The 19265-nt window shown below is 29.4% G+C and overlaps 1 protein-coding gene across 1 annotated transcript; it reads right to left on the bottom strand.

Moving 5' to 3' along the window:
- Positions 1-1813: 1813 nt before the first annotated feature.
- Positions 1814-4900, bottom strand: LOC106765845 (heat shock factor protein HSF24). The gene is made up of 2 exons (XM_014650604.2): positions 4303-4900; positions 1814-2537 (listed from the first exon to the last, which is right to left on the bottom strand). Exons 1-2 carry the CDS (start codon positions 4504-4506, stop codon positions 1980-1982), a joined length of 762 nt encoding a protein of 253 aa, XP_014506090.1. The 5' UTR covers positions 4507-4900; the 3' UTR covers positions 1814-1979.
- Between the last annotated feature and the right edge of the window lie 14365 nt (positions 4901-19265).

Below are 19265 nucleotides of genomic sequence, written 5' to 3' on the forward strand. Positions count from 1 at the left end.
TTTGAGTACCTATAAAAATAAATATGATTTCTTTAATGTTTTGCTGTTTTAGATTTTGTAGTTGGTTTTAATATTTATAATTTTTAGAAGCTTATTTCTATGTATATTTGATGATGATAGAATTAAAGATGGGATTTAATTTGATATATTTTATTATTAATAAATTAAAAATTGAGGTAAACAAAAAGCATTGTTTAGAGAATTAAGGTTTTTAATTATCCATGAAATTAGTTAATTTAATAAATAAAATTAATTTTCCATTTTTTTCAAGATAGGCTTTCAGGACAAGACAAGACCCTATCAACACTAGCCATTTTTGTGTTACCGTTGTTTGTTCACTTGAAACAGAAAGCGCGATTAAAAAAGAACCAGAAAGCACGATTAAAGAAGTATGTCTCTCACTTTGTTTTCCAATATATTTAGAATATATGAAATTAGCTAATAGGGTTGTGCACATCTTAAACACATTAGACGTTTATAATCTCCACCTCCAACATCTATAGGATGCTTTGTGTTCAATTTTCTAGATTTTTTGGTTTAGTTTTTAGTGATTCTCTTTATATCTCCTTATTTTCTTATTGCATTTTCAAAATTTTAATTTATCCTTCTTTTGTTAAAAACCAACCGATTTTTTGAAAGTGATTAAAAGTTTTACACATTTCAAAAATCATTAAAATCTTAACCGTCCTTCAAAAGTTAACAAAATCTTAACCAACCTTCAAAAACTAACAAAATATTAATCAGTTTTCGAAAATCAGATAAGAAAATTTCTTATCGATTTTCAAAAACCGTATATTTCTTTTCATAAATTTTTTAATCTATTCTTTGTTTTCATACTACTAATAATAATATATTTAATAATAAAAAAAATAATATTTTAATTTAATATTTAATAATAATAAAATAAAGTAAGATGTTAACCCTTTTTTTAAATTAATTTTACTTTTAAATAATATTTAATAAATATTTATTAATATAATAATATACATTAATATTTGAATTCATAAAATATAATATTAAATAATAACAAATGATACATATTAAAAAAATTTGAAAACAAAAAAATTCAAAAGTTATATTTACTGTAATTGAAAAACCAATTAACATATATTAATTTCTTATGCATTAAAAAAATATTAGTTTAAATTTTTATAAATTATGTTAACATTTTATTATTATTATGAAAATAAAAAAGTAAATTAAAATATAAAAAAATAGAAAAAAATCTTAATCGGGGAATTTTTTTTAACTTGAATATTAACAATTTTTAAAATATATAAAATTTTGGAAACCTGATTGATTGATTCTTAATAAAAAAAATAGGATTAAATATGTTTTTAGTCCCTCGAACAATTTAGTCCTTCTTCAACTTTAGAAAACTCTAATTTTAGTCTTTTTTACCAAATATTTTTAACTTTATTGTTTCAAACAAGTTTATCTGTTAATATTAAAGCAAAAATGTATCGAACAATGTAAACAATGCAAATACTATAACGAAATAATATAGATACTATAATGAAACATGCTTGAAACAGCAAATAAAATTAAAAAAATTTGCTAAAAAGAAATAAAACCAGAATTTTTTAGAATTGAAAGACTAAATTGTACTTTAATTTAAAAGAGAGACTAAAGCCAAAATCACTTTAAAACTAAAAACATATTTAACAAAAAAAATAAAAAGAAAATTTTGCAAAAAAAAAAGTAAAAAAGTAGAGAGGTACAGAAAAAAAAAAAGGCTCTTTAGTTTTTAAATGATCAAATGTCCAGGTCAAAGAAGATATAACATGAGGAGAATGAGGAAGCACGCCTGTCATACCATGAATGTCAAATATCTTAATTAATATTACCATTTAAATCCAATCATAGAAATTAATGTTTATACACATTATTAGTATCTTCACTGCCATTTTATATATTAAAAAACTAAAAAACAACTGAAAAGCCATACATGTTCCATGATGACCGAGAAAAACAGGATTCTAGATCTTAATATTATCATGTGTCCGCCCTCTCTTGCGCCCATTTTCGCCCTTCAACCAAACACCGAACAGTTTCAAACTTTCTCCACCGTTGCCTTCGTACTCACCTACCGCATTTTCGTCATCATCATCACCGATACATTCAAAACGCACCGCATCCTCGCTGGACCCACACGTTCCTTGCCGAATGATGCGGTTTATCACATCGGGGCACACGTTCAGTGACTCCCTCAGAAACGACACCAGTTCGTTGCACTGCTTCTTCGCACGCGCCAGCTCGCCGCTCAATTTCTCGTTGTCCTTCTTCAATTTTTCATTCTCGCCCGTCAAATCCGCGCACTGGGTCGTCGTTGCACCCTCCACCGACCCCGTCGACGTCGAACCCATGTCGTCGCCGCCGGAGTGTGACGCTGAGATGTTCCCTCCGCCGGATTTTCCGGTTGCCGGAGATTGCATCACCGTCTTCCGCCGCTTGATCTCGGTGAGGAGCTCCTTCTGCCCTCGCTTGAAACACTCGTTGGCGAATTCCCATTTGTCGGGAACGATCTTTCGGAACCCCTAAACGTTCAAAAACACACAAACAGAAAAATTTATAATTGTTCAAAATCGAATTCATAGTGTAGGATAGGACTAACTTTATGCAATTCTACTGTTAGCTAACCGTTACACTTTAACATTATATAATAAATGTTGAGTACCATAGATATAAACTTAAAGTCTTTAATAATGTATTGCCGAAAAATATTTTTATACTTGGTAAAACGTTACCAGAAGCATAAGAAAACAAAATCCATTAATGAGTGACAAGCGAAAAAAATAAATGCATATTAAACTTTAGTATTTAATAATTTACAATTAATAAAAATAAATATAATGGATATTTGAAAAATATGCCAGAAAAGTCTTATCCAGCTTTGAATTTCAATTAATGATTTTTTAAATAATCTATCTGTAAGGGATAACATCTAAAAACACATCCATTACTTATTTCTATATTGTTTTTGGAGAAATGTTTTAATTAAAATAAATTAAAATTTTCAAAAAGACCAAATTTGTTCAATGTTATTATTCGGTTCGAAGCATTAAAATATATTTTTTTAACTTTTAAGGAGTCTAAGCAAAAGAAATTTTATATTCGGGCTATATGAGCCTGTTCATTCCAGCAAGCAATGAAAATAATGCAATTTTTTTATCAGTGAAAAAGGAAAGAGGGAAAAATAAATAAAACATGATCCGCGCAATCCGCCGTTAGCCCACAGCCTAGCATAATCGGATCAGTTTATACGGTGGCTGCGCAACTACTATCGCCACTATTCACTTTTACACTTAAACAAACGCAAGTGGCAACTGCAATTTTCATTCAACAAAACCTAAAATTATAAAGGATTTTAGCCACCAACCCCACTTTCTAAAACATCATATTTTCATTATATAATTGAATTTATCTTTTACCTTTGAAATAATTATCACCACAATCAACCTCATACTAAAAGCAATTTAACAGCAATTATCATATCCATGCATTATATATGGAAGGTGTTTTCTCAGAAGGTTAGACCAATTCAATTTTTTTTAATGATTATAAAATTTAATAAACTTATTTATATATAACAATATATATCACCTCGGCAAATAGATTTTTTTCTCTATATTAATCTGGTAGAAAAGAGTGTCCTTATCCTATTCAGTTCCATCACTTATTTATTTATTTGACTTTCCCTAATTACACTTTTGATGTTTCTACTATATTTTCTTTCAGGTTTGAAAATAACCAAAAGCACTTTAAGGCCTTGGACAGGAAATTAGGCCACCTAACAGAAAATCTCTAAAGCAGAAAGCATCACGTGCCTTCTACCACACATAAATCTCCTCTTCAAATAGTAATCTTCCACGAAACAGAATATTCGGTATGGAAAAATACCTTATAAAAACACTCATCTAATCTAACAACGATGCTTCAACAATCAAGAGACAAATTCAAAGCAACCCAACCTCCATATTAATTTACAACACACTTTTTTGAATTCGATATACGCCAAAATGATCCTCGGGCTGAAACTTTCACACAAGATTCCAATCCCAGCCTTTTTTATTCATTTATATAACCAAGCAAATTAATCAAAATCACACCACAGGAAAAAAAAATCATGCGTTGTTAATTTATTCCACACCGAATCCGTTACGCAAATATGATGAAATGCACCAAAGTTGGTTTCCCCAATTGACTAGAATTAAGACCCTAAGAAAAGGTTACGGTGCGAACTGAGTAATAATTTGTTCAAGGCCAGACGACAGAAGAAGAGTTAAAGGGAGAGAGACTTACATAGGTGTTGAGTTGGCGGACGAAGCTGGAGAAATTATTGTGTTTGAAGTATTTGGGAAGCAAATCCTTAGCGAAATCGGCGTGTTTCCAAACGACAAAAGTGTTTCCCGTTTCGCTCCACGAAATGACGTCGTCGGTGGCAGGGTCGTCCACCAACAAATACGTCTTCGTCAAAAACGGCGCTGGGGTCGAACGCTGTGACATTCCTTCCCGATCTACCCCTCACCTACCTCAGAACTTTTTTTATAAAATGAAAATAAAAATAAAAGCTATGCCTCCTTTGTTTGGTTTATGACCTGGTGATATATAGTACTAAAAAAACAGGAAAAAGGTGGAGGATTAGGAAGAGGAACTAAAGAGGAGGAGAGCGGTTAGGAACTCCCAATCCCAGCAATAGAAACCGAAGAGAAAGAAGCGAGAGTGAAACAAGGTAGAGTTTCTGGGACGATCAGAATCCATGGGTCCAAAGCAGAACCAGTTGTGTGAAATGAATGACAAATACCATAACTTGTTCCAGAGAGAGGAGAGAGAAAGAAGGGAAAGGTGAACAGAGGTGTTATTGTTTCTGGATTCTTGCAGGAGACTCTTGCGTGTGTATAAATATATATATGTTTATATATAGGGAAGGAGGAAAACAAAGTAAATGCAAGGCAATGCCACAAGTGACGTGGGTTCTAGAAATTTTTAGAGGCACTCAAGTCTAAAATTAATCACAGCGACGAGACCAGACGAAATAAAACGAACCCACTTTCAAGGATTCTTGGCCCCACCCTATTTGACTGCACCTAATCAACATCTTTCTTCAACATTTCTTTCTATTTTTTATTTTTAATATATACTTTCCATTTCCTTATTTCTTTTATATCTTCCACACAAATATTCTTTTTTTCTTATAATTTTAATATTTGCATTTATTTTTATAAGTAAAAAAATAATTTTTATGTACTTAGCCTATTTTCTCGTATGAAGATGGCAGTCGCTTTTAAAGAATACTTCTTCCTTTTTCCTTTTTTCTTCTTCCTTCTTCCATCTTCCAATCTAGAATTAATATGTATCAATTCTAAATAAATTTTCCTACTTTTTATAGTTTCTACGGTTCAAAAAAAGTAACATTATTACTAATTATCCTTTTATACATCCTAAAGAAAACCAACTTCAACAATCCTCATCCCATTCCTTGAACATTTATTATTATTTTTTATCGCAAAAAGAATTTAACATGAACAACTGTAATTATTTTATATATATTTATTACTAGAATTCGTAGCGACGGTCAATGCTAATCTATTCTACAGGGAGTTTCCATCTTCTTCTCTAGTTTTTCAAAACCTATTATGACTAATTGTGCATTTAATAGGCATTGTCCAAAAAAAATAAAAAATATCCTTATTCATTTTTAAGTTTTTTTAATGGGCCATGAACCCGTGATCGAGAACTCCAAGTCAGATCGAAAAGATTCTGAATATTATGTTACAATAAATACATTCTAATTTCGACAATTTATTGAGAGAATCGAATACCAAAACAAACAATCCTAAAAATAAACATGATTAGATCTCTAAACCTGATTATGTAATGTAATGACTGAATCATTGAGCCACAATTAAATTTAGGAAAAAGTTAAAACCTTATTATAAGTAGTGTAAATAGGTATTTCATGATAAGACAGCTTGACAGTAATTAATACATTACTTAAAAATTAAATCTAACTTGAAAGTCATAATGTTTTGTGCAAGTATAATTCAAGAAGGCCAAGAGTGTAAAAAAAAAAATACATTCAAGAAAATAAAATAAAAAAACGCAAAAACAAGAATTATTAGAAATTAGACAACTTTTCAAGAACACTTACCATATTATAACTTCTTATTTAATCATGTATCCTTACTTTATATTTTGAAAAATGGTTCAAGATAGAGATAGTTCTTATAAATGTTAGAAATGTGATATTTTAAATATTATAAAAAAGTTAAAAAAAAAAAACTTAATATCCCAACTAGTATATATAGCTATTAATGCAGAAAAATTATGAGGGTGAAGCTTCCTGAAAAAAGCATGAAGTGCACAGGGTTTTGGCAAGTATGGTGGTGATGTTTTTCTTCAAGTGTTTGTGAAAAGAAAGTTGGAGTATCTTTCTTTTCCTTAATTTGGAAACATTTTTCTTTGGTGGAAAAAGAAGAGCGTGCAATGTGTATTAATTTTTATTATGAATCGACGTCTTTTTCTAATACAAGAGAAGAGACCAAGAAGAATGGGAATGAATAAGAAGGTTATCGAAGTGGGTAAGGTGACTTTTTCTCCCATCGATCCCACCTACCACTTTCCATTTCATTTCTCAATTGCTTATATTCATCGTTATCTTACCTATTCTTCTTCTGAATATTATTATGTTTATCTTCTATTATGTAAGTTCCATTTCTTCATTTTCATCCTCTTCTATTTAGACCTTTCTGCCCATCGTGACCGCCCAACAATATTAGAATTGACCATCAAAGCAAAACCATAACTAAGCCAATAAAATTAATAATATTAATACTAATACATTATTGAGAAATGGGAAGTTGGATAATTAATATGGTCAAAAGATAAAAACCACCTCATACATGAAGGAATAAATAAATATATAGTAGGTAACAGGGAATGACAAAACTATCCCAAAACATATGAAGACATCTTTTTGTAAATGGTTTCTAAGAAGAAATCAACTAGAAAGCTTTTTATTTGTGTTATATTGTTGTATGTGTGCAAACATTGTTCTGAATGAGATGGTCTTAACATAGTCTTGTCAAACAATCCAATTACATTTTTGGCAACATACATTGGATGGAGATAATTTACGAAGGAAGACTGGAATATCGTGTGGTGTGATAGAAGATGGACCAATGTGTTTCCTGTGCAAAAGTCTTTAATGCTGACAATAATTTCTATGTTCACATACAAAACATTTTATATATTATGTTTCATTCAATCTTGTTATTTCCCCGAAAAATCCGCCTCTCAAGATAATTTACCATGTTATCTTTTACTGCTTTCGTGTGATTTTTTGTTATTATTATGGAAGTGAGCTTGATATTGTTACGGTAAAATGGGTAAACAAACTTTATTTATTTATTTATTTTCATTCTTCTTTGGCTTCGCTGTTTGTTATCTGCTATTTGTAAATTGCAGTGTATGGAGGTGGTTGGTTGGCTTGTATAAGAAGTGTATGGGGATAGTCAGTTGGCTTGTATAGGGAAAGGGAGTAGTCGGTCAAGAGAAAACAGAATGAGTTGGCAAGAAGTAAAATGGGAATCGATCAGGAAGGTTTAGGAGTCGATCGACATGGTTGATAGGCTGATCGGGTGAACTAAGAGGAAGTGCGAGTGTAAGGTAAAGATATATTTGGATTGGTGAGGCGAATTCTGCGAGCACGTCAACAACGGTTACGATTAGGGGACAAATCTTGCAGGATTATGGATCAACGGTTATGGTTAGTTAATGTCCATTAACTGAGTTGAAGGCCTATAAATACAGGAAGGTTAATCACGTATACCACTTTTGATCTAATTCCATTTTACACTGATTTCACGGTGACTTTGCGTCAAAGTGCTAACATGCAGGTTACAACCGATCGGTACCAGCGATGATAGGATCTTTGGAGAGGTACGATGAGGACAGCAACTAAGACAGTTGGGATTGAGTTTGGTTTTGGGTCTTACATCCGAAACATAAATCATTATAGATAAATACATAATAAAAGCACATGTTTTAAGTATCTTATAAATTTATATATTTTTAATTGATTTTTATTTTTTTATAATGAGTAATTGATATTTTTTAATTTATTTTTCACCATTGACTTAATGATTTGATTGTTATTTTGCACAACTATCTTAATTACTTGTTTATTTAATACGTGTTAAAAAAATGATGTTTTATAATATTGTAACTAATTTTTATTAAAGAGAGGTTTGCTTTTATAATTTAAAAGTAAATTTTAATCCAACTCATCTATACTAAATTTGTTTACACTATAAAAAGAAAAAACGAAGTTATTGACGGTAATATATTAATTACGAACGAATTATAAATGATAAAAAAATTATTAATTATTGCGATTTATATTTTTTCTCTTTTATGTGATCTATCTCCTCTTTATCATTATCACTATCACTTTGTTTTTGTTGTCTTTCTTCTTGTTCTCACTTATTATTAATCAAATTATAACTAATATTTTTAAGGTTTAAATTCTTTTTTGTCATAAGTTATAAGCTGATATTTAGTTTAGTCTCTGCTTTTAAAAATGTCAACCTTTGGTTCCTAAGTTATAAAAAATGTATCAAATCAGTTCCAACCATTAACGAAATCAATGAAATATGTACCAAATCAGTTCATCTATATTTTTTCATACTTGTAGGCTCTTTGAAGGTTGCAAAATCTCCATATCTGAATGGCAACTTGGTACATATTTCATTGATTTCATTAACGGGTGAGACTGATTTAATACATTTTTTATAATTTAGGGACCAAAGGTTGACATTTTTAAAAGCGGAGACTAAACTGAACACCAATTTATAACTTAGGGACCAAAAAAGGATTTAAACCTATTTTTAATTATCCTCAGATTTTTTCAATTGATTTTAAGAAAAAAGTTATTACCAACAAATTTTAAATAATTTAATTATTAACGAAATTATCAAAGTTTAAAGTGAAAACTTTTACATTCATTTTTATCGATAAAATTTGACAATAAAACATGTTAATGGTAAAAATTCTAAATTATTGAATTTTTTTATCATCTATCATAAATATTTTAATTTATTGATAGATTCATCATTCAAGATATTTTTTCAATAATTAAAATTTGGTTTAATACCTATTTTGGCCCCTCTTTTCGGAGGGTTTGTTCACAGTGGTCCTCCTTTTTTTAAAAAGCTCACTAAAGTCCTATTTTTTGCAAAAACTATGTAAGTTAGTCCTTTTTACTAACAGCGTTAATTCTACTAACGACAAAACTGCCAGCTGACAAATATTTGATGACTTGTACAAATCTATCAATAAATTTTATTTTATCGATAAAATAATCGTCACTAACTTAACAATTTTTTGTTATGTTAATAAAAAAGGAATTATTTCTATTTATATATATTATAATTTGATGTGAATTCTAAATAATTTTTAATGTTTTCATTAAGAATGTATGGTCATCCTCTGTATCAATGACGACCAGATCCATTGATTATTGTAGATGGTAACAATGATGGTCCATTATAGATGATGATATAAAAGTCATAGAAGTGCATAAGAATACCCTTATCCAACATATTTTTAATTAAAACAATAAATATCTCTTATCATTTTATATTAATTACAATATTATTTTTATTAACTAAAACACTCATATTTATTAACACAGACAATTAAGATGATGAAAACCAGTTAATGAAAAAAAAATTAAATGACACACCCTCACTTGAAAAAAAAAATGTTTTTACTTAATATACCGAAAAAAAAATATAAGAATTCAATTAAAATTACTCAAACTTATTAATGACTTAAAACTTAATTAAATATAATAAATTATTTTATTTATTTATGTGATATATATATATATATATATATATATATATATATATATATATATATATATATATATATATATATATATTTTGTGACATCCCAATAATATACTGCGTGTATATATAGTCTAGACGTCATCAATAACAATAAATTAAACTGAAAGTGTTTCAAAAGAACACAAAAGAATTAAGAAAGTCTTAGAGAGTCTAAACAACAACATCTTCATTTTCCTCCAACACATGCTCCAGGGAAACCTCTTCTTCCTCTGCTCACATCCAAGTGGATGATTATTACAACAGGAAAACACACACAACATGGCACAACACAACAAACAAGCAAGTGTGAGCTAATTATATAAAAAGCATGCAATGTAATAATATGAGTCATACAAGAATAAACTTCAACCAAGCAGGATAAGGTACACGACCTATGCATGTTATATTCTAGACTTGACTCGTCCGGACTTTCGAATGAGAGTCGAGCTATGGCGGGTCATGCACCTATGGTGGCTTATGAAACTTGGGTTCCCCACCCTGTCACACTCACGAGGTTAGCTTGTTCCGCACCTTGGAGCATACTGGAAACCTCCAAGACTAAGACCTCCTACTACTCCTCACCACACGATCAAATCCTCTCTACGTGAGAAGAAAGGCCATTGGAGCGTCAGGAAGACCCCCAAGACCAAGCTCCTACTGTCATTCTAAAACACTAAGAACCTTGCCGAGAGATTCTACACATTTGATACTTGGCTTACAACTTGAATCATACTTGTATCACTTCATGCTCATGTACATTTCACCACAAACCACACACCTCTGTTACCACAATAACCATTCATAACATTGTAAAGCATACTCCCAAACATGTTTCACAAACCAAACAAGCTCAGCTTAAACAACCAAAGCAAACCCAAAAGAAGTACATCAGGAACAACGCTTTTCGCAAAGCTCACAACAATCCAAACTGATTCCCATAGCGCACATAGACATCTCACCTTGCGAATTAATTCGCTCAAGCATCAGACTTTGGGTCTCTCGCATAGCGCACCAGAGCCGCATAGCGAAAGAGCCTAGACAGAGAGCTCCTCCCGGGAGCGACTCGCTATACGAGACAATCCGCATAGCGAGTCTGCATGATCTGCAAAACGCCCATTCTGCAAGATCATGAAACTCATGCCCCTCATACCAATTTCAACCTCCCAACCTGACTTCTAACACCCCACATTTGTGATAAGCACTTATTTAAACTTGTCTAGATGGATTTTAACAATTATGCAGTGATTCTAAAATTGTTTAGGCTTGAGATCAACACTAAAACACTCAATCTCATAACTTAGGAGCTCCAATTCAATTCTACCGATTCTAATGAGTTTTAGTTCAATCTTACATGCCTAACAAGTTTTAATTTACTTATTTAAACTGCCCAAATAGATCAAATGCACCCAATACCCCAATTGCACAAAATCTCTTACTCACTTCCCTTCAAACCACTCAAAATTCTTCCCTAATTGTTAGAATACCTTATAAATTGCTTAATACTACAGAATGTTTACTCCAAACCTCACCTCACTACCCAATTGGTTAACGGAGAGGGTTCAGATGTCTGAACGCATCAGACTCACCTTCGACGCTAGCACATATGACTAGTCACAACTGACTGGACCAGGGTAGGGCTGCTCTATGATAAGGGATTTGTCAACTCAGATTTTTAAGACCCCTCTATCCTACCAACAAAATGCTCTCCACAGGTTCTAATTGATCTTTTACACTGACTCTACCCTCTAAACATACTCTTGACCACAGTTTCTTAAAACCACTACCCTGCTTCCCTTAAACTAGTCTAAAACTTAGCCCAAGCAATTTATTTCCCCCTAAGACACATATTAACAGTGCCCACATGTATCACTACTTCAAATAGTGAGTCTTTTCCACAAATCCATTCCATCATAAATAGTTCACTAACATCACAATTTGCATATATAATCACAGTATCATAACACATACCACTCAAGCACAAAATATAACATTTAGGTCAAACAACATAATATTTCAGAAATCAACGTACATGCACATCAAACAATTTATTTAAAGTATATAATCAACTCCGCTTACCTGGAAAGCTTAACAGCAACTTGTCAAGAATGCCCTAGGATCGTACCCACACTGTGTGGAACCTACAGAACCCACTGGAACGAGGAATTGCTAAAATGAAACTCTAAGTTTAGTTAAAAAATAACATTAATACCAATATTTTGTTATACCCTTTACATTATCATTATATAAATATCATATCATAATATGCACTTCCATTTAAACCTTTTACCCCTTATAATCAAACTATTAATTTGTCCCTCCACATATGCAAATATATTACATTCTTAATTTATACTTTTAGTTATTATTTTAAACAAACCAGTATGAAATCGTATGTTTAACTGCTTTTTTTTTACTAAATATTTCATAAATATATTTCAAATAAAGATAATATTTAATATATATATATATATATATATATATATATATATATATATATATATATATATATATATATAAAAGCATAAACACAAACACAGTAATATTTAATATATAATATTAATTATTTCATTTATTAAATATAATATAATATGATTTTTCATCATATTATAAAAATCATATACATTGAATATAGTGTATTAATTAATTTAATCAATATGTTAATATTCACATACTAAAGGCTCATTTGACCACCATTAAATAACTTAATTATAATGCTAATATTCATATGCTAAACACTCGTTTGAAGACCATTAATTTAATCAACCATTAATTTTAGTCAATGTAATCTTAAATCATTTGGTGCTCATAAGATAAAAATAAAATAAACGTTAATTTTATTTAAAATTTATTTTTTTGATAAAATCATGTAATGATATCATTAATATAAAAATGACTTGTCACTGAGTTAGAGATAGTGATATCTAAGATTAAAAATGTGTGATGGTATTTTTGTAAATAATTGTTAAATTTGACGTTTGTCCACCTTATATTTTATGTTAATTTTAAAATTAGTGTCGATCTACTCTAGCTTTGACATCGAATGGTGTTGACCCATTGTAGTCACAATGTCAAATTGGTTTTTATCATCTATCATTTGTTAAGTCTGACATTAAGTTGTTTTAAAAACATAATTAGAAGCACAAGTCTCATTTTCTCTTTACTCTTCTCTTCGTGCGAGCTTTCACTAAGATCACCCAACAACTACACTAATAAGGAGGAGGTCTAGTGTGATTTTCATTCGATTTTCACTCGTATTAATGGCATTTTTGTTGCCTTCTATAACATTTTTCTTCTTTCCACAATTGGTTTTCGTGTAGCATTTCCAAGTTCAAGTGTGTTCTCAAGACTTCAAGGTTACACAATAGTTGGCTTTAAGGTTGTGTTTTCTCGTTTTCTTTACTGTTTTAGGGTTTTGTAGAGTGTTCATATTTGAGATATTGTTCAATCTTCAAAGTTGTCAATATTTGGTGGTGAAAACTTCAAAAGTCATAACTTTTGCCATGAACATCTGATACAGACGTCAAAAAATAAAAATAGTTGGAAATGAAGTAATAAACACCATGACCAATTCTTAAAGGAGATTGAATTTCTTAAATTTTTAAAATCCATCGTTTAAACTATACTTTTATTTTCGTTTTATTTTTCACCAATTTTTCATACTTTACAGTTTTATTTGAGATACTTATAAAATTTTAATTTTTTTTACTGTATCTTATATTGTATATTTATTTTCCATATATTTATTAAAATAAAATATTAACAAAAAAAATTAAAAAAAAACCTACAAATTGACATCTATTATTCCTATAACAAACGTCATCAAGATTGAAGTTTTGAAAGATGTTAAAAACTTAAAATAACATAAGTTATAAACCTTTTTGATATTAGTGTAGATGAAAAATAATAGTGGGGATAAAGATGAATAATTTCGTGTCAACATTATCTTAGTTATATTGATCAATTTAACTAGGATTTCTTTTATGAAATAGTAATGAAGAGGCAATTTATTTGCATTCTAACAAACAAAATGAATAAAAACTAGACGCTATATAAAAACTTCTCATGTCATAAAAAAGTAATTTTTTGAAATTCATAAATTTAAAAATAGGTTTATTAGTTTATTTAGGTTCTAAATTTATTACTAAGTCTCAACTTCGTCTTTCTTTTAAAAAGTTTCAATTTCGTCTCAACCTATATAATTTACACCAATCAAATTCATTTTATTAATTTTATATAAATAAAATTAAATGTTTGGTAATGTGAAAAAAAATAGTCTACATTTTGTTCTCTCTTTCCTCTGCTCATTTGTACAACACAAACCCAACTCTTTCTCTCTTTGTCATGCACAACATCCACTATTTCTCTGTCTTTGTCATGCATATACATCTCTCCATGCCTCCACTTGTTCATCTGAGTATATCCCAGGCACATGGGGAAACTTGCATCAACACCACCACTTACCTATTACTACTACTCACTAATCCCAAGTTCAATACACAGATATACATTATGCAAAAGCATAAATTTCCCCTTTTAATATGGTTTTATTAACATTTTTTTTTTCAATAACGATGAAAAATTAAAACATTTTTTTATTGAAAATATAAAATTTACTATTCTCAATATTTTCCTGAGTTATAAAAAAATTCCAAGTCAAAATATTTATAAAAATTATTATTTTTAAAATAACAAACGAAAAATCGTTAGAAAGAGAATATTAAAAACAACCCATTATTAAAAAGTTTTGGGTTGAAACAGGAATACATGTCTTTATCAATTGAGAGGAGTTACACAGTCTTATAATCAATAATATAATATCTTTGACATATAAGTTAAAATGATTTATATATTATTTAATACTATTATAATAGAAATTATCAACTAATTTATTTTCAAATTTATGTAAAAAAAACTAATGATTTATACACCTTTCAATCTTTTTATACATTTCAAACATCTAATAAAATAGGTTTAATACCTATTTTGGTCCTTCCTTTGGGAGGATTTGTTCAAAGTGGTCCCTCCTTTTTTCAAAAGTTCACTTTAGTCTTAGTTTTCGCAAAAACTATTCAAGTTGGTCCTTTTTGTAACGGAGTTAAGTTCACTAACGGCAGAGCTACCAGGTGTGTAATGTTTGACGATGTGACATTGTAAGTTGTTTTAAAAAATAATTAATGATGACGTGTAAATGAATTGGGATTAGGGTAAAATAAAAAATGAATTAAGGGTATTAAAAAAAAATTATTAGTTGTGATGTGGAATTTAATAAAATTAGGGTTAAAATAAAAATTGAAATTGGAATAATTAAGTGAAGTGATTTTGGTCAGATGCAAATTTGGGTAAAATCTGCGATTTTGATTGGGATTTTCTGGCAATTGGGATTAGGGTTCATCTTGATTGGGATTTTCTGGCAATTTGGATTAGGGTTCATGCTTGTGACCACTGCAGCACAGTGCGAATCGTTATTGCGAAAACTTTCGTCTTTGCAATCCTTTTCCGAAACCAAAAAGCTGCACGCTTTCATGCTCACACTTGGTCTATTCTCCTGTGCCTTCTACTCGTCCCGAACATTTCCACACCCAAATTCATAGCACTCTCAAACTCCAAAACCTGCAAAACCAACACTAACAATCGGAACAATCTACCAAAGCAGAGCAGAGGTGACCTCAACACTCACGCATGCAGTGCAACATACCTTCTCCGCAATAAAAAATAAAAAAACTCCAAAACTCCTAACTGTCAACGAAACTTAGCAATCGATAATTCAGTACCTGAAATCAACAAAACTCAGTGCCGCAACACAAAGTCGAAAGTAGATACAGATAGTTCACTTTCACAAAATAAACAATCAAAAGGGAAAATCGATTACCCGAGTAAAAAAAAAACTGAAACTAATTCAACTAATAATGCAACATTCAACTAAAGCATGTCGAAGTTGGATTGAGTTTAGTTTAGGTCACAAGGTGTTAGTATAAATATATAGAAAGAGAGGTTGAAGAAAACCAAAAAAACTGAGACCATGGTACCGCATTCTGGATTATGTGTTGGTTAAAGACTGAAATTAAGGAAGAAAGAGAGTAGAAAAACGTGAAAGGGCAATTAAAATTGAAAATTGTAATGATGAAGAAAATAAAATTACAAGGGCAAGCACCATAAAATGGGGAGAGAATAAAGGGACAGAGAGAGCGAAACAAATAAAGGGACGAGTAGAAGGCACAGGCCCAACTGGTTTTTGACTTGATGCAGGAACGGACTGTGATGAACCCTACTTGCTATTGCCCAGAAATTTTCAATTTGCATATTTTATTTGTCGTATTTGGTGTTCATGATGTTTGAAGGTGCTTGATGAACCCTAATTGCAATTGCCCAGAAATTTCCAATTCGCAGATTTTACCCAAATTTGTATCTGACCAAAATCACTTTACTTAATTACACCAAATTATCCTAATTTCAATTTTTATTTTAACTTTAATTTTATTAAATTCCACATCACAACTATTAATTTTTTTTAATATCCCTAATTCCTTTTTTAATCCAACCCTAATTATATTCATTTACACGTCATCATTATATATATATATATATATATATATATATATATATATTTAAAACAAATTACAATGCCACATCATCAAACATTACACACCTGGCAGCTCTGTCGTTAGTGAACTTAACGCTGTTACCAAAAAGGACCAACTTGAACAGTTTTTGCGAAAGGTAGGACTAAAGTGAACTTTTGAAAAAAGGAGGGACCACTTTGAACAAACCCTCCCAAAGGAAGGACCAAAATATGTATTAAACCAATAAAATACTAATATTTTAACTTTACTTAATTCATCACACTTTATTTTGTTTGCTCTGGATATAGAAGTCATTGTCTTCGTCATTTGAGCGACCTTTGGGTTCAAAAAGAAGCATTATAGCTACACAGGAAAATCAATAGAGGTCAGCAGTTTTGAAGTGGAAAAGAAGATTAAGGAAAAGAAAGAAAGAGAGAAATGAGAAAGAACCAGAAATGAGATCAGTCATGGTGATGTTTTTGTTGTTGTTGGACATTGAGAAGAAGGTTGAAGAGGAAAAGAGAAAATTCGGAGAGAACTAAAACCCTAGAAAAAGAGGAATGAAAAAAAGCATAAGAGAGAAAAAAGATGGATTTCTGCAGCATACATAGAGAAGAGAAGAGAGAAAAAAATGCAGATTTCTTTTTCCCCTCATCAGAGTTAACTTTGTTTATGCAAAATTAACGAAATAGATTTGATTGGTGTAAATAATACAAGTGAGATAAAATTGAGACATTTTAAAAGGAGGGACGACATTGAGACTTTACAATGAATTTAGGAATAAAGTGAAATAATATATATAATTTTGTTCTTTATTCTGTTTGGTTTAATTAGAAAGTTACTTGGAAGAGATAATTCGATATCAAAGTTAATGTTGAGTTATTGTAACACTTGATGCACAATAAATGTAAAAATTACCTAACTCTTTATTTCAAACATGTATTTATAATTTGTAGAATGATTCTTAAATTGATGATGATTTAATTACACTTTAATTCTTCTTGATAATTTTATTTTGTTCTAAACTAATTAATATCAATGTAAATTTCACTAAATACAGACCATTCAATTGGTCAAGATTGTTGATGTGAAAAATCTAGTACCTTCCAATACAATACATATATTTATAATTTAATAAACGAACAAAAAATCATTCGCATGTACTTTGAAAAAATGAATAAAATATTCATACGCAATATTTTTCTATATGGCAAAATCTTCTTTACTTTTGTTTGTCATTTATGTTCTCCTTGAACCGGTCTAATGCTTTGAATCATTTGCTTGGAAATATACAATGACAATGACTTCTACGCTAATGTTTTGAATAAAGGACATTCTTTACGCATTAACTACTCTTTGAAAAAAAACAACAACTGCATTTACATGTTCATTATATCAATAACAGAATTTCAGAAAAAATATATTTTTAATATTTAATTCTTTAACTTTAAAATTATATGTGTCTCGATACGTGGTTAATTCTTCCTTTTCAACAACACTTCTTATCTGCGAAGTTATAATAACTGAAGATATGTCGAGTATAAATAATACTTATATAATAAGTTGTTGGTAGAAGGCAATTTTATTTTAATCGGGTTGAATAATTCATGGGCTATTAAGATTTTTTGTTTTAACTTTTCAACGCAAATATATATTTAATTTGAACTTAAATTTTGAATTTAAATTTATATAGGTCGATTTATGTGTTCAATGATATTAGACATCTATTTACATATTGATAAAAAAAGAAGTATTTAAATTAAACGATTTTAATTGTTTTTAAATAAGTAATTTTTAATTTTGGTTCCCCGATATTTTTCTTTGACTCTTAACCGTAAGTGATAAGAAAATGTTATTTTCAGTGACTATTAACTATTAATATATTTAAGGAAAGGTGACAGCATTATTCAAAGTATCACGTATCTGATAGTACGATATTAATAAATGATATTTTTAAAAAGTATATATTTAAAATGTACGTTATTTATTTATTTATTTCAACATGAATAACAATTTCAGATATTCAATGAATGAAATTTAAAAAATATATTTTACGATGATAAATATTAAAATTTACATATTTTTCAGGTACAGAAAATAATAATTTAATAACAAAATTAAAAATAAACTCTTGTATTTTATCAAGAATAAAAATGTATCTGAAAAAAGTCTATGTATTTCTTATTGTACAGCTCAGACAAGCACGGATCAAAACCTTAATTGGTAGAATGTGAAAGCAACCTATCTAATGTTTAGAGAAGTCAATGCTCTAGAAAGTGAAAATGACGTGTTTTTCAGGGAAATCGTTTTCAATCTGGAATTTCACACTCTAGGGCATTATTAGGAATAGGAGTATTTAACAACATTATGCAAACCGTTTTAAATCACTGTCTATATTAAAATAAATATATATATATATATATATATATATATATATATTTTTTTTTTTTTTTTTAAAATAAATGTATATTTGTTTCTACGGGTTTAATTTTTAATTTCCAAATTATAATTTATTAATTTTTTATTAAAGTTGAATTCACGTTGACTTTTCATTCGTCGCAAGATTTAATATATATTTGAAAAATTTTATCACGTACTTTTATTTAATAAGCGCAAACGGATTCATCTGTAACTTTTGAAAATGTTTTCGTATTTTCAATCGATGCAATTTCCTGTATACTAACAAAAGTATTGATATTAGAAAAACACGACAAAATATAAATAATAGAGCAATCAACACAATACATACATACATATATATATATATATATATATATATATATATATATATATATATATATATATATATATA

Source organism: Vigna radiata, chromosome 7 (assembly GCF_000741045.1).
Source record: "Vigna radiata var. radiata cultivar VC1973A chromosome 7, Vradiata_ver6, whole genome shotgun sequence".
Taxonomy (NCBI): Eukaryota; Viridiplantae; Streptophyta; class Magnoliopsida; order Fabales; family Fabaceae; genus Vigna; species Vigna radiata.

What these genes read in the sequence shown, in the direction of transcription:
- LOC106765845 (XM_014650604.2), bottom strand. Translation starts at nt 4,506, where the DNA reads ATGTCACAGCGTTCGACCCCAGCGCCGTTTTTGACGAAGACGTATTTG. An exon ending in TCCGCCAACTCAACACCTAT is followed by an intron (nt 2,538 to 4,302) that starts GTAAGTCTCTCT and finishes TTGAACGTTTAG; the next exon opens with GGGTTCCGAAAGATCGTTCC.